This window comes from Patiria miniata, unplaced genomic scaffold (genome assembly GCF_015706575.1).
Source record: "Patiria miniata isolate m_02_andy unplaced genomic scaffold, ASM1570657v1 HiC_scaffold_5, whole genome shotgun sequence".
Classification (NCBI taxonomy): domain Eukaryota; kingdom Metazoa; phylum Echinodermata; class Asteroidea; order Valvatida; family Asterinidae; genus Patiria; species Patiria miniata.
Window position 1 is genome coordinate 5,226,689 of NW_024037072.1, and position 26,118 is coordinate 5,252,806.

Here is a 26,118-nt window from a genome sequence, read left to right on the forward strand (position 1 = left end):
CTACACTCATCCCTGAACGAGTGAACATCACAAGACCTAAGATCTCAGCCATCGGGTAACGAAAAATTAGGAGACTCAGTACATGCATAGACCAACTTATCATAAACATACCAAAGAAATTTCATGACTATAGGTCATAGGGTTTTGGAATTATAGCTAATTAATTATTCATATGCAGGAATGGTAATTCTGCTTTGTGTACACTATGTATATCCACGGGGAAATTAAGTTTTTACTACGCGTCGGAAAATATTTCGCTGCGCGGCAACCCGTGGTCCAAATTTTATGTTTTTGGTACTGTAGGGAGACCAAGTGCGCCCTCAGTTGTTGTACGTCCAAAAGTTTGCCAAGTGATTTGCATACTTTCATGAAACACTTGGATTTGTATAGTGTGACCTTTGTGCTCCCCGCGCAAAGGCAACTTTTAACGATTTTTCTCCGGTGGGCTATGAGAAGAGAAGATCGACATAAAATTGTGTCCAACTATTCTTTTGTTTTAGAGGGAGCATGGCTCCTGCCATGCTCCTGAGGTATATATCACTGTGGGAGGGTGATCTTACAGAAACTTACTACTAGTTGACACTACTGGAGTTGTACTTGACTCGTCTACGTTCTGACTAATTGTTTTATCTAATGTTTGCGATTCGTCTCAGCCATCCAGCCTGATCCTGGGCAGCATGAACAGCCTGATCGTGTTTGAGGCCGATGGCATTAAGGTCGTCTATGATCTGTGAGAGGTAGTGCACGACATAGGCTTCCTTCCTGTCGGAAGGGCTCTGATGGTTGGTTTTTGGGGTTCAGGAAGACAGCAAGAGGCACCTCAGGTCTCCGCAGTGCATGACCAATTAGGCGAGGCCACTTCCAAGGAGGGTGGTTGTGGCAGGTGCTACGTACCCAGTGAGTATAGAAACTTCCCAGTGAGTATTAATCGTTTTGTGAGAGAAGTTGTATTTTGGGACAGACATGATTCACTGCATTGTAGTTTTGTACTAGAGTGTGCAGCATCTGTACACAGCCACTATCCAGCCATGTGTTGAACTTTGTCTTTGACATACATTGTATTTACTGTCATTTTCTATTGTGCACACGGGCTTGGTAATACTTGAAGTCTTGTAGGAATACATTTATTGAAGCTCAGGAAATCATAGTCGTTATAGTGATTGCATAGTTTGTTTGAACACTCGTCCACTTTAATTAGAGGACCGTTCCTCCTTCCTTCCCCCTTAATCGACGTAGGTACTGGTGCACTGGTCAGTATCAAATGATGCGCAACACTCGAGGCTAAAAAGTCAGAACAGCTTTGGTCGCGAATGTTTTTATTTAAGGCTGTCACGGAAAAAGTTTGGGGGGGGGGCGGAATTCCCCAGCGAGTTCAGCTGGAAGAGGTTTATGTCAGTTTCTGTGGTCAAGAAGATCTTCCGCCCCGGCCCAAACCGTGCTGTAAGTTTGTCCAGTTTGACCAGTTCGCTACAGGTAGTCTGAGCCTTTTACGGTCGCGTTGCCAAGTACTAGGTTTACATCGCAGCCTGAGCAATGCGCAGTAAACATTCACTGTGGCCATGCTCTACCACAGGGTACGCTGTACATTTGCCGTATAGCCTAAAGACTATGTTGGATGGTTTCCCTTCCTGATTTTCCCTTTTGTAAGTACTGTACATCGCCTTCATATTTTTTGTAGCTTTAGTGGTGCAAATTGACATAATTTTATTATATTTACTCTCCAGTCAGAGGTTGTTGCATTGATATCTGCATATTTTTCATTGTACGTGTGCGAGCAAGCACGATGTGAAACTCGCGCCATGTGGTCAGAAAACGTGTGGAGATTAGGCTTGGAATTTGAATTTTTTTTTCATGAATGGCTGACTTATGGTAGCAGAATTTGGAAATTCACTGGTGCTTTTTTGCCCACTGTCGAGCCCCAGGGTGTTTATTTACAACAAAAGCAGGCCACTGAAAAGGTGTTACGTAACTCCAGGTAACCTGCACTGGCTAAAACAGGAAGCGTTTCAGCTAAAAACGATTAATATATCTTTTATGAGATAAAGTCATTCTGGTTTAGAAGCGCTATACCCTCCCTGAGGGGTTTTAACTTACTGTTTTAGCGGCAAGTTGAACTCAATTTGGTGTAAAAACGGTTCATACATTGTTTTAGCAATGAAGTTACACCAACTTTAGTTCAACCGGAGTTTTAACGGAATTTAAAACGTTGTCTGAACGATGCTTAGTGTATGTACAACCACAGATTACAGTTCTGTAGATATGATTAACACTGTGTTACAGCTTTAATGGCTACTTACTCTGGTCCGTATCTGGCATTTCTACATCCTTTGTTGGCAATCCAAGATGATCTCGTATAACACTTGACAGTGTGACAATGTTATCTGCTGCCTCAATAAGCAACTGGTACCTGTAAAATATCAAGATTTTTAAATCAATGTTAGGACTTATGAAATTCAGGGGTGTGAGTGGAGCTCTAAAAAAATAGCTGAAAATAGCTGAAAATAGCTAAAAAATAGCTGAAAATAGCTGAACCTGCGAGCACGAAGCGCAAAGCTCATACGGAGTGGGGTCAGGGGCCCACTGGAAAATTTTGAAATGAAGATGCTCTGTGCTGCATTTTACAGCCTCCTGGGTCAACTACTGGTTCGAAATTTTTTTGAAATGTATGCATGTTTTTAAGTTAACTTTTTCCTTCATATTGGCTTGAAACTGCCTAAATGGAACTTGTATATGAAAACTGTGTTAAAACTGAGGTTTGTTAAACTGTCGTGTGAGTCAGCCAAAGCCCTGCCCCGCAAAATATGAACTTCTTTTAAATCTAGCTCTTACTTAAACTTCATGTTGTTTGGCCATCTTCAATTCCTTGCTGCAAAGAATGCACATCGCATGTCCAGGCTTTTGGATTTTTCGGATCATGTCGCCTAATTTCTGCCTATGACCGGTGTGTTCCATCCACGTCCATTTCCACGGATTTGTCTTGTCAATGTCTCTATCAAATTCCGAATCTCTTTGGACAATTATGCATTGGTGTTGCACCGACATCTTGCGGAATGTCAAAATTTGTTTGAAAATAGGTACGAAACGACACACTAACGTTAGCAGCAGTGCAGAATGTATCAGTGGATGCAATGCAAACATGAACTTTGCCCCGCATCATGAAGCCCTCTATTGGCTAGCAACAATTTACTAGTCTTATTTCAAAGCTTTATAGTTGCAATGAGAAGTGTGCAAAGTGATCTTTTCGAGGTTTACAGCAAGTTATTGCGGAGATCATTGTGTGTCACTACTTACACAGACACAGGAACGGCTGCAAAGAGTCCCAACGCGCTTCATGGCGCATGTGTGCATATTGATATTTATCTGCAGCCAATCACAGCGCAATGACTGTTGGTTCCCCGGATGCTGTTTGCATTGTGTACAATACATAGTACACATGTGGCTTTGAGCTGAAAAATGCATACACATCGTATAATGGCACATGTTAGTACGCGTACATATGGGTGAATTGTAGAGCGGATCGACTGTGTTTTTCGCGAAAAAGCTGGTAAACACCAGGACAATCGATAGAAACAAGCGAAAAAAACAAAATCTGGCACACTCAACAAACAAGCGGAAATTTGCTAAACAACAGAGATTTCACATATCTGAAAATTTCACTGTTTGAGTCTTGTTAAAAGATGAAATAAAACAAAGATAAAACAAAATAAGTCATCTCAAAATAAGTGAGACATTTCTTAGATGTACACGTATGGTGATTATGTTACATGTATGTACCAACTACAATGTCATCCCATCTACAGTTGGTGTTGAAAACGACACTTTCGGGTTTGAGACAAATGTGAAGAAACGTGAGCCAACTCATCGGAGAATTCTATCCATGGTGAGCTCTATCTACGATCCATTGGGATTGATAAGCCCTGTCGTCTTACATGCAAAGATATTACTCCAAGACCTATGCAGACAGAAAGTGAGTTGGGATTCACAAATTGACGAAGATCATTTAAGAGGATGGAACCAGTGGCTTGCTGACCTCCCAAAATTGGAAGGCATCATAGTGGAAAGATGTTTCAAGCCAAGAGGTTTTGAAGACCCTGAAAAGGTGCAACTCCATCACTTTGCAGATGCGAGTGAAAAGGGATATGGAACCGTCAGCTATCTCAGACTACAAAACAGTCGTGGGAATGTGCACTGCAGTTTCGAAACCTCTAAAGCAAGAGTTGCCCCACTGAAGGTATACAATCAATACCAAGACTCGAACTAACAGCAGCAATTAACCGTTGCCATGAGAGTAAACAACCAGCTCCTGTGAGAACTAGACATACCCGTAGACGAGATTTTCTTCTGGACGGATAGCACGACCGTCATCAAATACATCCAGAATGAAACCACAAGATACAAGACGTTCATAGCGAACCGACTGACGGTTATACGAGAGAACTCAAAGCCGTAACAGTGGAACTACGTCAGAATCTGTGAGCACTCATCATACACTCATACGCAAGGAAACAGTTTTTCTACCGTTTTTCTACTGTTGTTACCGTTTTAGCCGTTTTTAGCCTTTTTACTGTTTGGATCAATAAATTACTGGATATCAACAGCTTGGAGTCTGTCTTCAAAGGTATTGCAGAACGTGGCAGAATCTGTGAGAACTCGTCGTACACTCATCGGTAAGGAAGATCTTACAGTTGGGACTACTCCAACAGTCGTAACTGTCCAAACTATAGTTGGTGAAATTGCTATTAAATACCAATTGGATCATTAATGCAGCAATGAAAACAATAGACGTATGGTGTTGAGTTTTTTGTGACAAAACAGGGTGATGGGGCACGATTACTAGAATTTTGTTATCCATTGTTCCTGTTCAGTGATGAGTGTCCATGAAACAATGGAAAAAATGATGAACCTCTGATAAACTGACCAGATTAAGCATCTTATCTAGGGCTGTTCATTTTCAAAAAAATTGATTGCGTTAAGCGATCATCTACAAGTATGTGTGATTATGGAACACTATTGATCAACTAAGCTGTTTTTGGAGGTAACATTTTCATCGAGATTTGGAGATATTCATGTGACTTTTTCTTCACATGTGATTGCAAAAATCCAGATGTCAGCCATTTTATATATCTCCTGAAAAGGACCTGGACTATCAATAATTTTCATCATGGCTTACAGCAGTATGAATTTATTTCTGCTCACCATAATACTGTTTCCCTCATGGACTCATCAAGGGAAGAATTTCCTCCATAACAACTCATCGGATATTGCTCCAATAAATTACATAAATACGGTATTTGTGGCTCAATGTTGCACTGGTTTAAGTCTTATCTTTCAAACAGATTACAACGGGTTCAGTTTATGGGTTCATCATCTGACTGGGCTGCAGTTCATTCTGGCGTGCCACAGGGTGCTGTTCTTGCACCTATTCTTTTCAATATCTTTGCTTTTGATTTACCATTTTGCATTCAATCTAATCTCCGTCAGTATGCAGATGACACTGTCTTGTACAGAGTCATTAAAAATCAAGAGGATGAAGTGGCACTCCAGGATGACCTGCAGCACATAAACACTTGGTGTAATCTAAACTGTATGACTTTAAACCCAAATAAGTGTAAATTGATGACTGTGACCAGGTCTAGAAACCCTGCTAAACCACTGTATAAAATTGCTGAAAACACTTTGGAAAATGTGGATAGTTACAAATACTTGGGTGTTATTATCTCCAGGGACTTAAGCTGGAAAACACATGTTAATAAAGTCACTTCCAAAGCCACTAGACTCAACGGATTTATTGGTAGAGTAGTTAAAACTAGAAACCCTAACATTCTGACTTCACTTTATCGCTCAATTAGCAGACCCATACTTGAATACGCAGCTCCAGTCTGGTGCCCTGTTCTTTCGACTCAGCAAAAAACGCTAGAGAAGGTACAGAGGCGATTCACCCGTTTTTGTTTGGGTCTGCCGAGAAGGGTTTTAATTGATTCTGTAAATGAAATTGAATATTCAGACAGGTGTGTCAAGCTGGGTCTGCCTCTTTTAATCAACAGGGTTCATTTTCTTTCAATTACGTTTGTTATTAAATGTTTATATAATAAATTTGACGTTGACACTGACACTCTCATTCCCATTAATTGTAGACATATCGAATCTGTTAAATTTGTCCATCATCGGGCTCGTTCCAATGCTGCCCATCATTCTCTTTTTCACAGATTCCCTAGATTATGGGATGAACTACCGGCCTGCATTAAAGATACAATTATCCATAGTTTATCCTCCTTTACAAATTCTCTCAGAAATCATTTATTAGTCCCTGGCCAGGAGGTCCCCTTGACCAAAACAGTTTAAATTTCTAGTTGCCTTGCCCATTCAAATACCTTGCTGCTTGTTTTTTTTTCTCAATTTTATAGTGCCTTTTGCATTATAATTCACTCGAATCTCTCTTACCGAATCTGTATTTTTTAATGCCCATTTGTGCTTTTAAAGTTTTAACTGCTTGTATAGTTCTATATTCTTATACTGTAAGCCATGTTTTAATAATGTCCATTTGTAATGTCCTTTTGTATTGTCTCTTCTTAAATTGTGGCATCAGGAGATTAACTCGATAGTAATTTAGTTTACTTTTTTAAAATCCATCAGGGGTGCTACTTTTTTTTTTTCTCTTTTTCTTGTTCTCTCTCCTAACTGTATGTGCCTGTTTTTGTTTTCTTTACTGTTCTTATTGTCTGTACTTGAATTTTTACCTGTGCAATTAATAAATGAAATGAAATGAAATGAAGTTCTACACACGCTAGCTGCAACTGCATGCCGCGCCGGTCTACAGTTGCACGCAAAGTACGCCGGCTAATGTCTGCATGCAGTGATCGATATCATGGGACACTGCAGTGTTTTGCAATAATTTAATACTTTATAATTGTCAAGGGCTTTAACCCGCTAAAAGAATGGGAACAATGAACCGCTGATGACAAAAAAATTGCCATTGACAAAAAAGTGGCATTTGGTAGTGCGATATTTTAGTTTATATAACACCTAACTGGATCCTTGTCATTTGATTGGTGGAATTTAGTCCCATGACATTAAATCATTTGTCCCATTTCACTGACAAAATACTACCGTGCAAATTGGTTCCATTACCGTGCATATCTCGGTTCCATTCGTTTCGCCCCATTGCACGCGCGCCTCGTTATGGATCGCGGTGCTGTAGTTTGCTGCTACACGTTGAGCGTACACGAAAATATATGCGCTATGCATTATGCATGTATACGTATCGAGTGCAACCTTTGACACGGCCGTGCATGAACAGCAACAAAAAACATGGCGGGTTTTTTGATGGTGACGGACGACGATTTAAGTGAGCTTGTGGACAGTTCTGACGCTGTTAACACCAAGAAACAAATTCAGTACGCCGTCAGCCGATTGGAGGCATATGCAGTCTTTTCTGGGACAACTCTAGCTGCCGTCGAAGCGCTGACAGTTGAAGAACTTGACAAATTTTTGTCCCGATTTTTTGTTGGATTGAGGAAAGCAGACGGTAGTCTATACACGAAGAAGTCGATGCACTGGATCAAATACGGAGTAAATCGTCATTTCAAAGCCGTGAAAGATGTTGACGTATCCAAGTCTGACCAGTGTCATCGGAGCAACCAGACATACAAAGCAATGATGGTAAAGTAGAAGAAGGAGGGGAAAGGGTCTGTCAAGCACAAGAATCCAATCAGTTGGGAAGATATGGCCAAGATTTTTGCTTCAGATGCCCTTGACATTGCAACACCATCAGGTCTGCAGAATAAAGTTTTCATGGATGTGATGATATATTTTGCTAATCCAGGGCGCGAAAACCTCTGTGACATGAAAGTTGATGACTTTGTGATTGAAACAGATGCACAGAATCTTTGCTACGTCGTGCACCGGGACATGCTCACCAAATCAAGAAGAGAAAATGATGACAAAGGTTATAGTGGGTATATGTACGAGATCCCAGGGTCTTCCAGTTGTCCGGTCTCTTCATTTCTGCCATACAAGGCTATGTTGAACCCTGCACAGGACTGCTTCTGGCAACAACCTAAAGACAAAGCTCCAGCTGAGGGACCATGGTACTGCACTGCCCCGTTGGGTATCAACACTCTAGGTAACAAGATGAAAACTATTGCTGAGGTAGCTGGTTGTGTCAGGAAATACACTAACCACAGCCTGAGAGCCACAACAGTGATCGTCCTAGACCATGCTGGTTTCGCAAGCCGTGACATCATGTCTGTTACTGGTCACAAATCAGAATCCTCGCTAAAACACTATGCAACAACTAGTGCTGATAAGAAAAAGGAAATCAGTGCCAAAATCGCTTGCAAAATGATGCAGACAAAAGTCCAAGTAGGCCTACCAGTAGCTGTAGTCCAGCACTGCCTACTGAGCCTGTAGCCCTAGGCCAAACTGAAGATCAGGACGACCCAACACTGGACTTGCTCTTGACACTCTTTCAAGAACAAGTGATTCTACAAGAATCAAACTTCAGCATCCAGAACGCAACATCATGTTCTTCAGTGCAGCACTTCCATTTTCATGGACCTGTCACATTCCACAACAAATGATGTGGACATTCATTCAATTTGTATATGTGTTGTTTAGTGCTTGGACAGTTCAACCGTTCAATCTGTTATATAGACTGCTTTTTCCAACAATTTCGGAGTTGAAATTTAGAAGTGTTTACAACAGTTTGGATTGGAACTTTAAGGCCTACCACCTTATGGATACATAATATGTTGTGGATGCCTGGATGGAAACGAAGTCAAATTGAAATAAAGTCAAATTGAAGGTAACCCTAAGTACATTGTATATTGTTTATAAAAATATCAAATGACAAGGATCTAATTAGATGTTATAAAAAACAAATAATGAATGTTTTTTAATTCGTGCAATGGAAGGAATATTTTCATTCGGCGAAAAATTGACTGTTCCATTCAACTCGGCTACGCCTCGTTGAATGGAACAGTCAATTTTTCACCTCACGAAAATATTCCTTCCATTGCACTCACAAACATTCATTATTTGTATAATCACCGTAAAGTCACTTTTTATTTCAAAACTGAACAATACCGCAAACTCGGTATGGAATTTATTTTTGGGTGAGTAATAAGCAAGGTTTGGTTATTGATTTGAAAATTTTATTTGTTTCGAGAAGGATCATCGGAAAGAGAGGTGGAGATAATAATAAGGGAATAAATGTGTGCTCGAGAGGTTTTAATCTCTCTGTTTAAGACCGCTTAGAGTCTGGGTGCTGATAATTACCCGAGCCGGAATATCATTCATAAATACCTTTTCGGTCAAAAAAATATAATATATCGGTAAAAAAATCCCGATTTTGTTCAACAAGTTCACTTCATGCTTTTTTAAACATCCCTCTAGCTAAATAACGGAGTGTTCAGCTGGCGATTAAGATGTAAACAACCCTTTTATGGAGATTGACGCGCGCGTGGCACGTTCTGTGTGATGTCGCGCAGAACGCACCTGGGGCGTGCGTTTTGAATTTAGAACTATGAAATTCTGACTAACTGGTAGTGTTGTGCATGCCTACGTGAGGACTGTGAACGTTCAACCAATAAAATGGTAAGAGGCACTGGATTTTTAGGAGTCCACATTCTATGTGACACTGGAAAAGTGTTTAAGACCAGCTAGCCATGTCTTTATCATCCGTTTATTAGACCAGCCACGTGACGGGCTCTCGACCAATAGGAATGGCTAAACTGTCTGAGGTATTTATGAATATCTTGTTTATAAAAGCAGGGAATGTATTAAGCCATGAACCCTAAACACGGCAGTTGGCGTCAACCAATGTGCTTTTCCAACACTTTTGCAAAAGGAATCAAAGACAAGTATTGTAAGACGCTTTGTGACATCTACAAAAACACAAACACACAAACATGCAAACATGCAGGGCTGAAAAAAGAAACACAAAAGGAGGATTAGGAGGGAAAGGTGTGGAAAGATGCAGGGGAGGGTGGATGAGAGAACAAAGAAACAAAGGGAGATGGCAAACCACAAGGGGTCTGGTGTAAACAGGGGAGGGACCAGAAAGGGGAAGGATCAAAGGTCACAGGGAGTGGGAACGGACAAAAGAGTGTGAGAGTGAAGGGATGATGGGGGGGGGGGGGGGGGGGACAGTATAGAGGTGGAAAGGGATGAAAGATGGCGGGAGATGTGTAAACACAAACAAGGAAGACCAGATGGATTATCTGTAACAGAGGACAATGGAGGAAGAAAAGGATTAATCATTTCCAAGTTGGATGTTGAGACCATGTGGTTGAATAGTTCGAAGACGATTCATCCACACCTTCTCTCTGCTGAGGCGAACTGACTCATCAATATCTGACGCAGAGCACAAACTTCTCTCCAAGGGTCTCAATTTTTGTCCCGCTCCCCGTTCTGTGAACCAGGTTCAGCTCAGCCAAGATCTCACGGAATACTACCGTAGAATCCGCCTGCGTGAGTTTTTCCTGGACAGTGAACCGTGTGAGCCAGAGCCTTTTCGAGTCAAGAGTTCATGGGTACCCCCCAAGAATCGTGTGCCAGCCATAGAGACATACGTTCAAGTTATCAATTCCCAAGTCACTAACCCGGACAACTTCCCCCACAGGACTCATGATAATCTCCCCAGAGAGGAGCGCCTGGCTCTCAACTCCTTGCGCTCTCGCACCGACATCATCATCAAGCCAGCAGATAAAGGTTCAGCTGTGGTCATCATGGATCGTCAGCAGTACATTGATGAGGCCCACCGCCAGTTGGATAATCGCACTAACTATACCCGCCTTGACTCTGACCCCACAGGCACTTTCTGTCAAGATATACAACAGGTACTTGACGATATGCGATCACGTGACCAGTTGTCGAAGAAAGCTCACAAATTTCTTTCTCCCTGTGATTGTAGGACTGCCAGATTTTACCTGCTACCCAAGATTCACAAGGCTGGCAACCCCGGTAGACCCATCATCTCCGGTAATGGCTCACCCACGGAACGCATCTCCCTGTTCATTGACAGTTTTCTCAAACCCCTTGTCCCACAGATTTCGTCATACATTCACGACACCCCAGACTTCCTACGCAAGCTTGAAGGAATCAAGGACCAGATTCCCAGCACAGCCATCATTGGGACTTTCGACGTCTCATCTCTGTACACCAACATCCCACATGAGGAGGGAGTTCGTGCTTGCTCCTTGGCTCTGGCCAAGGCAGGACACACGACTCCTCCCATCAGTGATGTTGGCACCCTCATGAGACTTATACTAACGAAGAACAATTTTTCCTTCCTTGGTGAACACTATCTACAGGTACACGGCACTGCAATGGGCACTCGCATGGCCCCGTCGATGGCTTGCCTCTTCATGGGTGACCTCGAAGAACGCATTCTTGCCTCGGCCCCATGTCGCCCTTGGATCTGGTGGAGATATATTGATGATGTTTTCTTCATCTGGACCAGTGATGAGGACAGTCTCTTGACCTTCACTAACCACATCAATTCCTTCCACAGAACCATCAAATTCACATCGGAGTTCTCGGCTCACCAAACCCACTTTCTGGATGTCACCGTCCGCAAGCAAGGCAACTCACTAACCACTGACCTGTATTCCAAACCCACAGACACCCACCAGTACCTCCACTCCTCCAGCTGTCACCCCAGGCACTGCAAAACTGGCATAGCGTTTAGCCAGGCACTCAGACTCAGAAGAATTTGTTCTAATGATTCCGATTTCTCCCGCCATACACAGATACTGAAGAACAACTTGGTGGCCAGGGGTCACAGCTCTCGCCAAGTTCATCGTGCCATTGCCAGAGCTAAATCTATCCCCAGAAATCAAGCTCTCACGGGAAAGGCCCCTGATGCCATGGCCAAACCCATGATTCCCTTGGTTACCACGTTTCACCCCAATCTCCCTCCCCTCCGCAAAATCACTAATGACAATCATCATATCCTCCATACTTCAGATCGCCTTGCCCGCGCCATCCCCAACGGCCCCACATTGGCTTACAGGCGTCCTCGAAATCTACGGGACTTGATTGTTCGAGCTGAAGTCCCATCCTTAGATGCATCCCCTCCCACCCAGCATGGTACTTTCAAGTGCAGTTCCAGATGTGTTGTCTGCCAGATTCATATCCAGGAGTCTGACTCCTTTTCTGGCCACTCTTCTGTCACTACCCACAGAACCATTGGTAACATCACTTGTAACACCTCTAATGTCATATATCTCATTTCTTGCAGGGTCTGTGGAGTGCAGTATGTAGGTGAGACTAAGAATACGCTCAAGAAGCGTTTCTATGCCCATCGGTCAACGGTCAACACCAAGAAACTAGACACCCCTGTTGGTCATCACTTCAACCTGCCTAACCACTCCATTTCTGATATGATTTTGCAGGGCATTGAATCTCTTGGCAATCGCAAAGAGTCAGTTCGCCTCAGCAGAGAGAAGGTGTGGATGAATCGTCTTCGAACTATTCAACCACATGGTCTCAACATCCAACTTGGAAATGATTAATCCTTTTCTTCCTCCATTGTCCTCTGTTACAGATAATCCATCTGGTCTTCCTTGTTTGCGTTTACACATCTCCCGCCATCTTTCATCCCTTTCCACCTCTATACTGTCCCCCCCCCCCCATCATCCCTTCACTCTCACACTCTTTTGTCCGTTCCCACTCCCTGTGACCTTTGATCCTTCCCCTTTCTGGTCCCTCCCCTGTTTACACCAGACCCCTTGTGGTTTGCCATCTCCCTTTGTTTCTTTGTTCTCTCATCCACCCTCCCCTGCATCTTTCCACACCTTTCCCTCCTAATCCTCCTTTTGTGTTTCTTCTTTCAGCCCTGCATGTTTGTGTGCACCCCCATGTTAATGTATGTATCTCTGTCATTTCTGTTTTAGCCTCTGAAGAAGAACTTGCTAAGTTCGCAACGTCAGGCCACATTAATTTTAAGATCTACAAAAACAGTGTACTTTATACTCACAGTGTTCAAGATATTTTTTTACTTTTGTACCCAAGATTATATCATTTCAAATATCTTTCTGTCAACAAGCCGATAAACAATTCCTTTGAAACTTTGTTTTTTTGAAGTGCTAAATGCATATGTAAATTTATGCAAATCGTGGATGTACCTATCGGGCATACAGTGAGTATTGGGCGGTTCCGACGGGTAACCAGTTCTACCCAGTCCCAGTATGAGAACTGGAACCGTGAGACCAATCCTCTCAAGAACCAAGAACCTGCTCTGCTCGGTTCTGTGTGATATGAAAATCTGACTCCTATGAAAATTGTACTCTTTTTTCCTTTTACTGGTTAAACCCTCTCAATTGACCGATCCCTCTCGTAATCATCTATGTATGAGCATGTACAATACCACCAAGGAGTCAGTAATTCATAAAACCTAAATTCATGCTACACCGGCTCCAAGAGGATTGATTCCAGACTAAATTACCCAAACTCTGCGTACAGAGCCTCGAGCTGAGAACAAGCTCCATAAATATGAATTCAATCGCATGAAGGTCCTCACTCACGCATGTATACGTATACAGTATACATACACAGTTGTGCAATGTGCATTGAAGGCTGGGACTGCCTTGTATTGTGTGCAGTGAATCATTCTCAGTTAGCACAGTCGCGGTAAATAAAATCATAAGCAAGGAACAGAAAGTTAATAAAAAAGTTTGTTTTTTTAATAGCACAGTCTCCATAGTTTCACAGGAAAAAGACATGTATTTGAAACCAAATAATGTGGTGAAATAAAATGTATTGCAACCCAAAATCCATGGAGCACAGATTTACAAGGTGACACTGTTTACTTTACATGTAATTTGAAGGGCTTATGTTTTTTATCGAATTTTCCGGGCCAGTTCCAACTTGGAACTGGTTCTAACCAGCTCCAGAAATTCTGGAACCACCCAACACTACACAGCAGGTGGACGGTGAACACGCTCCCTGATCATCAGTTGAGAGAACTATGCAATCTGTACATATGTAATGATCAGTGTTGTAGTCGAGACCGGATAGTCCGAGACCGAGACCAAGACCGCGACCTGAAGTTTCGAGACCGAGACTGAGACCAGCCCCTTCAAGGCGGACCGAGACCGAGACTGGTATGTTCCGAGACCTAGACCGAGACCGCAGATAATAAATAACAATAATCTAAATAAAAAACAAGACACATAATTATGGCTGAATAGTCCGTCCTTGAGATGATGGTGTTGATGGGGATGTGAAGGAAGTGATTGAAAGCAAGGAATAACTTGTACCTGCTTGTGTTATGCGAGTGCTTTTCATGTTTGCTTCATACCTTAACTTACAACATGGCATCAGAATTTGTTATTGTTGGCAGAATCAATTACACAAACTGGAAACAACTTCATATCTTGTTGCCACTTTTAAAAAAAATATTTTGTTTAATTATTTTTTAAATCTGATTAAGAAACTCTAACTTTGGAGTGCGAGGTTTTAACATTGCAAAAAATAAGTGAGCTTTTTTGCACTGTGGGAAAATGTTTACTTATTTTTTGCAATGTTACAACTTGACAAAAGTAACAAATTAAAGGTGGATGTTTCATCGGTGAACCTCAGATCCTTAACTCCACAGTCACCCGTTGGTTTCAGCTTCGACTAGTAACGGATATATAAAGATGCATTTTCAATTTCACATTGGGCTTATTTTTTTCTTGAATTAAAATAGGACTTAACTTCTACCAAGACTTGTGAACCTGATTTAAAAAAAATATTGAATTATTTTTACAAATTTTCGTCATGGGATATAGACTTGTACATACATAGACCCACAAGTTGCGAGGTGGTAAACAGATTTGGGTTTTTTCTTTTTTCTGACCGGGATTTTGCTTTTTGAGAAATGGGGTACTTCAAATGAGCAGCCAGAAAAATGGAGTCTCATGGCTATAGTGAGTGATAACTGGTAAAAGTGTGTGAATTCATTGCTGGAAAATCAGGAATACTGTCCCAAATCAAAGAGAAGATTGCGTGGGGTCAAAGGTCACTAATTTGGAGCAGCTCATTTATTTTAAGAATAAAAAAAATACAAGTGAATACACCCACAGGGGTGGGCTAAACTACACAATCCCTGAATATGGTGGGCCCTTATTGCAGCTATAGCTGCAGCTTTACATGTACTATTGGGATTTTCCAACGTGCAATCCACGATATATAACTATTCGTTAACAAGGTTGACAACATGATCTATGGGATAGCAAACGTTTTAGCAATCAACTGTACTGAACGAATTGAATGTACAAAGTAATTGATCACGCTGTAAATGCTACATATTGCTGGTCTCGACTCAAGACCAGCCAAAATATTGAGACCAAAGGGGACCGAGACCAAGACCACAGCTTCTGAGACCAGCAAAAAGTGGTCTCAAGACTGGTTTCGAGACCGAGACTGGTCTCAAGACCTACAACACTGGTAAAGATGGATGGCATTTAAGTCAAACGAAGCACACATTACATGTACCCCCAAAGACTTTTGGAAAATTCATGAGGACTTCCGTAATTTCAACAATCAATATATTTTTTCTCTGGTATGATCGGGATACAGGTATGGGTGTTTACTTCAAATACCAAAGTGACGACACAGACTGCACCAGTCCCGTCAATTAAATTGTTCAAAAAATTAAAGTGGCCCAATATTTCATCCTTAGCAAGGACTTCTTCAGCGGCAAATGTCAGAGGAACAAGAAACAAACATGTATGGGACACACACGCATGCAGGGTTGGAAGGAGAAACACAAAGGAGGGATTGAGGGGGGCAGGGAGCAGCAGACCAGTGTGGTTGATGATCAAAGGGGATAAGGGAACAAAGGAACAAATCTAGATGACATCTCCTACAATTACGATAATCAAATCACGACAGACATGGCAGTACTTGATTTCTCCAAAGCGTTCGAAGTAGTTTCTCATCAAAAGCTGCTCCAAAAATTAGACTACTACGGGATAAACGGAAACACAGAGATGGATCAAGGAATTCTTAACCAACAGGTCACAAAGAGTTGTGGTAAATGGTAAATCTTCAAAATGGCAAAGTGTCGACATTGGCTTACCACATTAGCAAATCAGTGACTGGCACAACTCGTCTTTTCGCCGACGACTGCCTGTTATATCGGAAGATCTGCTCATCAACTGATAAATTAATGTTCCAAAAAGACCTGGACAACTTGGCCAACTGGGCGAAAACCTGGGGAATGAAATTTAACTCAGCAAATGTAACATCATGTGAATCTCCAGGAAGCTGGCTCCTGGCAAAACTAACTGCACCACGTTAGGACCCAACCTCGTAGAGAAAACCAATATCACATATTTGGGTATAATCATTCAGAATAATAAACCTAGGCTAAGTTGGAATCCTCAAACAGAACATGTCACTTCCAAAGCAAGTTGTATATTGACACTGCATCAAAAGAAATGTTCATTCGGCATCCAGATCAGTCAAAGAAAAGCTGTACTTAGCACTACTCAGACCACACGCGTGTGCACACCTAGAATATGGTAGCATTTCCTGGAACCCTCTCAAAGCTAAGAACATAACATCCTTGGAAAAAGTGCAACGGAGAGCTGCTCGCTTTTTGTAATGAGAGATTATTCCAGACTGAGCAGTGTGACCGACATGTTGACAACCCTATAGGCTGGTCTTCACTGGAAGAGAGCAGGAAAGTTAACCAACTTACCTACTTCTACAAAATAATACATAACACAGTTCACATAAACCCATCATCCAAAGTCCCCAAACCAGCACGGGCTCGTAGACTTCACAACCATCAGTTCACAGAAATTGCAGCAAGGACAGACATCGAAGGGCTACTACCATGTGGTTCGGTAGTGCGAGATAATCTGGGGCTTGTTGCCGGAACCCACACAGCAGTAGTTGAGTGGGGTCCAGGGTACTGGGGCCTAGACTTGTTACCAGCTCTTGAATAATAGTGCGTGCATAGGAAAATACGCTGATAAATTTGTCTTGGTTCATAGTCTCTCGTTGAAAAGTGCCCTCTATCGTCATTAATAATTCATTTAGTCCAAGGTTGTCTTTCGTTGTTTATTGCACTATATTATTTATTGGACCGCCTTATAATGTTGATTGCTAAGAGTTGGGTTGATTGCACTTTAAATAAACCATTATCAAGTGTTGTCCTACATGCATATTCTGTGTCACTCGGCTGGTTGATTGGTGTTCCTGGTCTTCATAAATAATTCCTTGGTTACAGATCATAAGTCCAATAGAATCCCACCACGACCCAGTACGCTGCCAATACTGGGACGGTATATTTCCATCCCAACGGACTCATCTCTAGCCGCTCAGGGACTTTCCGGTACGTGCCATCCCCCATGTTGAGAGGGCGCCCTTGCTGCATCACTTCCACCCGAGGGGTGGGACGTCACGGTAGTAATGAATGTGGTGTACATGTGAATGGGGGAGGAGAGGAGGGAGGCATGAGGGCGAAACATGTGGATGAGGAAAAGGGTGAAATTGAAAGGGGAGGTGTAAAACCCCAAGAGGGTCAGGCAAGATAATCTGAAACAAATGACATTTGAGGAAAAAAATGGAAATATTAATCGATGCCTTGTTGGATGTTGAGACCATGTGGTTCAACAGTCCAGAGGCACTTCATTCACATTTTCTCCCTGCTCAGACAGACTGAGTCCTTACTCGCAGTAACTCTAAGTCCTCCAAGTTTCTCACTCCCCTTTTTATATTTTTGCGTAAACATTTTACAGAAATGTTATTAGTTTTAATTCAGTCCAGTTTCAATTTCTAGTGCCTTCCGGTATGTATTTGTAAATAAACCATCGGCAGATCAGCGGCGCGCACAGCATGACAAATTGTATAAAATAACTATTGTAGATGATGACGTTGAGAAAATAATAGACATCGGGAATTGGTGTACCTATCCCGGCCCCCGGCACAGTCACCGGCCCGTGCTGCCAGCGGCGAAATACGCTCAAATTTTCCTCGCTTGCACTTGAGAAAGCAACACACCGTGTTCCATCTAGCTTGCCAGAACATGTCTCGAGTGCTAAAACTTGCCTTTTGGCAATAACTACTGATTGCTTTTGTCTTTAAAAACAAACAGATCCCTTTAAAGTACCAAACTTATCAGATTTGTATTTTCAGCAACGCATAATTAACATCAAAACCCAACTTTTGGATCACAACTTTCTTCGTAAAAAAAGATGTTTTATAAATGGATCCATGTTTATCTTCAGGAGTGTTTCAATTTTGTTTATGGGTTTGCATCGTTTCTCAAATAAAGTCTTTACGACATATATATGGTGAGGTTGAAGAAGTCATTTAAAAAACAGAACACTTTTTTGGACTCCGTAAAAAGTATAATAAAAGCGCGTGGAAATAGTGGCAAATTGTTCTTGCGAAAACACACCCCTTGACCAATGGTGTGGTCCAAAGAGCAGCGTACAACGTGTATGTCGAGCTAGCTACACACATAAGCTGCACGTGCTTTTCAATGTACAACGTACAATGTACGTACATAGTAACAACGGTTTTGAAGTGTTATTACGTATGGGGTACGTATGTTGGGATCGCGGTTTATTTCAAAGTTTCTCGAGCTCGCTGTGCCAGAACGCAATGTTTGCGGGCTGATGCTTAATATCGGCGCCTGTATTTTTTAAGAAGGTTGCCCCCCCCCCTTCCCTCTGCGGCCCACCCCTGGATCTGTGCCTGCTAATGGAGGTCCTGAAGTGCAATTTGACACTGTTGAGAGAGGATATTGATGAGTTTAATAGAGGCACTGTGCAGAGCTTGATTCCATCTCCTTTGAAGATATTTCGAAAAGGTACCTAAACAGGAGCGACAATTGCAAACCTGTAGGGGAAAATCAAGACAGGGAGAAAAAAAGGGTAGTCAGCGTGATGGTAAAATAGTGTAGCGCCTTCTCACTTCTCAGCTGGTGGAAGTACAAACGGTGTTATTCATAGAAAAGGAAGAAAAGGAGAAAATGATATGGTTAGTACAACATGGAAACACTGAAACACAGTGATGCCATATGTGGCATGACTGCCACATGTGGCATCACTGGTTGATGGTGAACATTGGCATGTACTTCACTTTTGCAACATTACGATGAAAATAACACAACATTCGTGTGCGTACTAGCAGGGCTGCGTACATGCGTAGTTTTCATTTAATTATGAACATTTGGTTGATGATCGAATATTTGAATGTTCGGTATATTCGGGACAGCCCTAATTTTATCATTTGACAAAAGACAGCAAAAGGAAAATTTGATTCAAATTAAAAACTTTGTGAATTAATTTGGTACTGTTCTAAAGAAGTGAGAGTTCCGAGCATTATTATGAAGAATTGTTCTCAAATGAATAGATCAACTTTCTTTCATGTACCAATAAAGAGTTCCATTTTGAATGCTGATATGAACATGCCTTTTTGTTTTACATCCATTACTTAATGTATTTGTTTATTAAAAGGCTCTGTGTTTGAGTTAAATTCAGTTATCATTTCACTTCCAGTAACCCTTGAAGTAAGGACCCTCTCGGTCCCCTTTCTATAAAAAGCGTAACAAAATCCTTTGTGTGAGTCGGCACTCAAAAAATCACGCATTGGTAATTTGGCATCGATTTCCAGCCTAGCACTGCAGTTTGCAAGAAGTGTCAACTTAAGTGAAAAGTGAAAAAAATTGAATGAGGCAATCTAGTCTGGTTCCCAGACCAAAAGATCCTGACTATTTCTGATGAATCTAATTTAGATGTGAGCATCGGGAATAATTGCTTTACTGAGCTTTGCACTTTTAGTGTTCGGCAAGGCATGTCCCCCCCCCCTTAACTTTTGAGAAGCAATTGACGCCCTTGTCGACATCAGGCACGTGCTGCCAGGCTGCACCCTTATATATTGTGCTGAGTAGAAAGCGTTTACAGGTTCCAGGTACACTACCATCGCTCCCTCAGACTGGCTTCCAGACGCAGAATTACAAGATTACAACACAGTCTGCAAATGGTGCCCGACTAAATTTAGTGCAATACATATGGGAGCCGAGAAAGGCCACATAAAGCTAATACTCGATCGTAACCCCATCTAAAAGCATGTTAAAATTGTGCAGCAGCAGGATTCCAGTCAAACTAGTGAGTTTGGCAGTTTTGAGACATCATCTTACATTAAAAAAAAGAAACATTTTAATTTTGCCGACGCGCATGGCTACAGCGATGCACGCGCAGATGAGAAACCAGAGACTTTTATTTTTGGCCTAACTGGAAGCAGAACTGTTATTTTTTTTTCCTCAACTTTGGCTCGGGGTAATTATCAGCAGCCAGACTCCAACCGGTCTTAAACAGAGTGTTTGATACCTCCAAAACGAACATTTATTCCGAAAATCTAAATCTACATAAAGTGGCATGGGTGGCTAGTACGTAAAGCACTTGCCCCTTGCCAATGTGGCCCAGGTTCAATTCTCGGCTTGGACCACATGCGAGTAGAGTTGTTCACTGATTCACAACGTTTTTTTCCGGGCTCTCTGAAAAAAAACTACCCAACACTTTTGATCTCCGGCTGTTCTCCATGGTCAGAAAGGGGTCGCATTCGCTCTTTGCACACTCCGCCATAGGCATGCAGAGCCTCGTTCTTGCAACTTTTCACAATAAATATAGCCGGTTCAGTGATTCCCGTTTTGGGATTCGGTGATTCCTGTGTATACATGGGAATCACTGAACCGGATATATTTATTGTGTAAAGTTGCCAGATTGAGGCTCTTCTTGCCAGGGCCCCCCCCTCCCCCGCATGGTTTATTCACCCATACTGGACAGAGGTATCACCCTACAGTGAGGGTTGTCCAGGCAACCGTGACCTGTGTGCAGCCAACACACACAAGGTCAAAAAACTTTTATGAGACAGAAGCTGGCAAATGTTTCCATGTGATGTATTCACAATGCTGGGCATCTGTATACTTCTAAGATGTAAAAATGTGAGCTTACCCAACCCTGTACATCTCTTGCTGAATGGGGCTAAGTGGCGGGAAATACAGACAAGTCACAGCAGCATTCATCTTGGTTAACAGATCTTCCCTTTTGGTCTCATCTTCAAGAGCCAAAAAGTCCTATAAACAATCAAATTTACTCAGAGTTTAAATCAAAGAATTAAAATTAATAACAAACATTAAGATAGATGTTTATGATTAATGCCATGTAAAGAAAAATCCAAATAACTATAAGCTCAGGGGAATGGATACTAAATTTGAGGTATCCGGAGTTTGAGTTTAATAAGCAAGGTTCCCAATTTTTCTACAATCAAGTTTGATGTACATGTACACATACGTGTACAATACATGTACTTCCATCATAACTCGCTTTGACCAGCGAGACATGAAGTGAACAGAATTTTTTGCAAAATTTCCTTATTTTTATTTATTGTAATGTGTATTTGTCAAAAATCACCATTTTTACTTAGATTTTATACTGTTCTTACCTAAAGTGTCTGCTCTATTGACAAACATAACAATAAATCAGCATGTGTCTTATCAAACAGTTTTTCATTAAATTTCATAAACTGACTGTAAATGAAGCCATGCACATGTATAGTGATATTGACCAACACACTGAGTAGCAAATAGGTCCAAATGTGCGTAGACCACCTACGCCTAGTGCACCCACCAGCAGCAGCCTTTCCAAAAATCGCAGTGCTCTATCGTTATGAACTTGAGCATCAAAACCTCACAAATGAACTTCTCACAACATTTTTATTGTCTAACAATTGAATGCAACTGAGAAGTGTTCTTGGTGATACAAATGGACAATATGAATGCATTTTCCGAACAATTCAGACACAAAATTTGGGAACCAAAGGGTAATGTTCATTATAACTAAATGTTCGGTACTGCAGTTTTCATTGTAGCAATGCTCTACTGTACTATTATTTTTATTGTTATGATCAGAATTCCTACCTGTTTCATACTATGAATAGACAGATCCCAGGAATGATTTTCTTTGTCATCGTCATCAAACTGCTCCAGGTAGAGTTGACTTAACTGGTTTACTATTTCATTTGAATAGTGCATCTATAGTAAAAATTTAATAAATTGGGGGATTTTAGTAATGGTAATACATAATGGTATTATTCTTTGCCTACATATAGGGCCTACATTGTACATAAAGCAATGAAACCTAAAATCCATGCTGCAGTGAAAATTTGTGGCTATATGCACATTTTGACACCATTTTATGAAATACTGGTACAAGCTTTTCTGTCGTGTGCTGTGTGACAGTTTCAAATCATGTTCATTCATAGACTACAGTGTATTGAATACTCACTCAATACTCACTCATTTGACAAATCAGCTAGTTTATGTTGTTATACCGGTACCTCTGTCTTGAAAACTGTATTTTCATTGGCCTAGAAGTTAAGTTTACAAAAGTCATGGCACACTCCCTGTGGGTCATCGCGTACGTGATATCCCACAGGGAGTGTGCTATATGACTCTGTACGTACGGTGCGTAGGGTGTGAAATGCTGGTATCGTTGGTACCCACACTATTTTCACCATATTTTCACACACGAGTGGGAGCAGCGAACTAGCAGACGATCAGCTGCTTCGAGCACACAACATGCACTCCTGCTGTTTGTTTTCTGCCGTTTGTTTTCCTGATTTTTACTTCACAATCTAACGAATCCAAGACAGAGGTATAATAAAACAATTGTTGACTGCGGTGATGTGGGATATGACGTTTTGAACACCCGAGGGGCGCATAACTGTATTACAGTTAAGTGTTTTCAATTGAAACACTGAATAACAGTAAACAAGTCTATAGTCAAACACTGTTAATTACAGCTCAAGAGGACTATAAAAAAAACCGTTGTTTTATCCCATACCTCGTATTATGCATCGAATGATTTTCCCATTTATGCACGGAGCACAAGTTATCCGCACGCCGTGTATGTGTGTTTATTGTTTTTGTATGAACACATGTACGTTATTGGTATACAGCTTCAAGCCTTTTACAATGTTTGTTGCAAATTATTAAATGTTTGTAAATGTATTATGAATTGTAATGTGTAATAAATAAAATAACGATGAAAGAGAAGTGATAAAATAAGGAAAACAAACAAAACACCACCAAACTGGACAGAGTGGGTAGCCGAGATTGACTCCAGACACAATCAAGCACGTCCACCATACTGCTACCCACTTCTGCACAGAAGTACATGTATTGTACAACATTTTAGTTTTTATGCTAATGAAAATTTCCACATTCACGAGCCAAAGCGTGATGTCATTCAAGGCAGAACAGTAGTGTCTCCATAGCTTTGTGTACAAATATATATCAAACTTTCTTCATTTTCTTGGAGTTCCACTTTTTACTTGTTTATCATGTTAAACATCTTGTTGGGACAATAGTAGTGGCAAATATTTCTTCAAAACTTTTTTTTGGGGGTAAGTTTTGAAGGACTAGTTTTTGTACTGTTCACATGCAATATTTGACATAGCGCCCTCTTACATTTGATGACAGGATTTGCAAATAATTGAAAAATTACCACTTTCTTGTCACTTCAATTAAAACAAGTATTAAAATCTTGTATGTACATTTGTATTGTTGCAACACAGTTATGTGCATGAAAACAAGGTGAGCTGAATTTCCGCTGCATGTTTCCTTTAAGGCAGGAAAAGAGGCAACTTAGCCGTCACGTTTAGCACGTGGGACTGGTTTCAATCGTATGTGCTTGACATGAAGTGATAAAGATCCTGCCAGCAATTGGGAAGTGTAGGCCTCTCTTTAGTTTTGATCAAATTATAGATGTGTTTTGATCAATCCAAAACAACTTTTTTCAACCAAAATCACACTTCTCTTAATTCTAATGACCTCATTTTTTGTAATGTTGACCATTTTTTGGGGGTAGAAAATGTGATTTCCTTACGTGTTCACCGTGCGTCCCTGTGATCGACATCTGCAAGATGGTACCACAGCTATGGAACTAGACTTGGGCCAAGTCTGGGTTGCGCTCGGTCTGTGCCTATAGTAAATCCACGCATAGCCCATACATACGTATGTCCGTACAGTATAACACGAGCCCTCATGCGTCGAATCCCGCCCATCATGTTAATAATGTACATGTACATGTTATTTTCAAGTGATGCAGCAACCCAGACTTGGTCAGTCGCTCGTTTGCTCCAAGTTTATACAGTCTTTGGAGATTAATTTTCGCTGTGATTGGCTTCTACCCACAACACGTGGTGATATCAATGGATCTCAACATCTTGGTTAACCACAACCATATCCAAAAATTCCCTTTTGTTTTGAACACCATTTGAATACTGTGTTCATTTTAGTATCAATCCGAGAACAGCTGATCTTAACCAACTTCAACAGTTCTGTCACTCCAGACATACTGGACGCAAGTACCATTGACAGCTTGTTTGATAGTTTAAAAGAAGCTCTTTTCAGCTATATAGATAGAATTACACTATCGAAGCTGAGCTCTAGACGCTTCTCCTTTCCTTGGGTGAACAGCTCTGTCAAAAGAGACATTAGGAGAAAACAGAGGCTTTACAACAAAGCCAGGAATGGGGTAAGGCAACCCATATGTCTGAGGATTATCACCAGAATGTGTTTCAAATCTACAAATGTTATCCAGCCTTCCATACCTACTGAAAATAATGAACACTGTTATGATTTTATTCCAGAGTTGTAGTAATGTATTATTTATTTGGTGGCATTTAAAACTGTATTACATAATATTTGTTTTCTTGTTAAACAAAATAGTGACTAGAACATGTCTTAAACAGTTTAAACTATGCAAAGGGGCGAGCAGATTAACCCAATTGGGGCGAGCATGAACAATTGTCAAACTTGGAGAGCGAGAAGTCAGAATTTACGGCATGCATTGGGTGTGCCTGGAATGTTCGTCCCCGTATAAAGTGGATCGTCGAACTTTGGGGTGTGCCTTTCATCCCATACCATCGGACGGAGAGGACCGTGAGTTTCACGACTGTGCCCAATGCCGGCTGTTGGGGAGTTTTTCCCAGGGCACATGCCTGAAGACCAAGACCGGGAGTCTGCTGTCTGATGATCTCCCCTGTGTCGCTCGTCGACTGGACTGCAGATTGGAGCTTCAAGCATGTTGGAGTTTGCACCACATAAGGTGCTGCCTGGTTTGGTTTTAGTCCGTGGGACGAGGCCTTTTTTTCACTCGCCACGCGGTCTGGTTTGCCGAATTTTATAAAACTTTGTTCCCCGATCCACAGTTTGTTCGGGAATGAGAAAATCTGGGATAAAAACGGTAAAAATTCTACATGAGAAAAACATAAGAAACAGCGCCCCCTATTGACACAGTCAGAAACCTTTTTCTCACGCAATGGCTGTCCGACTCCGAGTTCCGGCAGTCTGTTGACGCAAATATTTATTATTGTTCTCGCGCTCGAACAGTGGGAACATGACCCACGAACACTGCACTCGGAACAGGATCTCACACACCTATCCGTCGATGTTTGCAATAATGATATACCCGTGTCAAGAACAAGACCCGCCCAAACTCGGCCAATGAGTGCTTGCTAGATGACACTTCTTTCATATTATATTTCTAGATTTTTGTTATTTCTCATCGGGATACCAAAATATCTTCGTTACAGTTTTGTTCAACATGAAATGATCACGTTTTAAATTTAAGATCAGGCCATGTACGTTAACATTGTTATGTATTAGCTGAACATCGATTGGTATGGTTAAACCACAGATCAGAATAATTTTTTGAACTCTTATCTCAGGGTAACATGTTTTCAAAAATAATATAAGTGCGTGGCATCTGGTGGAGCATCTGATCTTCTGAAACATCTTTAAAAAGTGTTATTCCTGAAATTTTAAAAAGTAATACAAATCTGATGCAGCCTCAAAAAATGAAGCAGGTGGGCCATTGGGTGATTTGTGGTTTCACAGAATGGATGGAGCAACAACAAAAAATGAATCAGTTTTTAAAACAATATTCAAAATAATAAAATTGGTAAAACGGTTTCAGCTGAAACAAATTGCAGTTCTGCTGCCACTCACAGCTTCCAAACAGGGGAATATACATTAATTTTCTCTTCTTAAAAAAGTTTGCAAACAAAAAAGTGGGTCCTTCAATTTGATGAGACTTTTGATATGTTATA

General features: G+C 41.3%; 1 protein-coding gene across 1 annotated transcript in view; it reads right to left on the reverse strand.

The window, feature by feature from the left end:
* The window catches only part of LOC119741645 (MYCBP-associated protein-like), a 138,025-nt gene that overhangs the window by 27,421 nt on the left and 84,486 nt on the right, over window positions 1-26,118 (reverse strand). The window contains exons 15-17 of the mRNA XM_038217479.1: window positions 21,923-22,036; window positions 20,958-21,079; window positions 2,298-2,407 (exon numbers count right to left, since the gene is read on the reverse strand). Coding sequence (XP_038073407.1) covers window positions 2,298-2,407; window positions 20,958-21,079; window positions 21,923-22,036 — 346 coding nt within the window. The remainder of the gene's footprint in view (window positions 1-2,297; window positions 2,408-20,957; window positions 21,080-21,922; window positions 22,037-26,118) is intronic.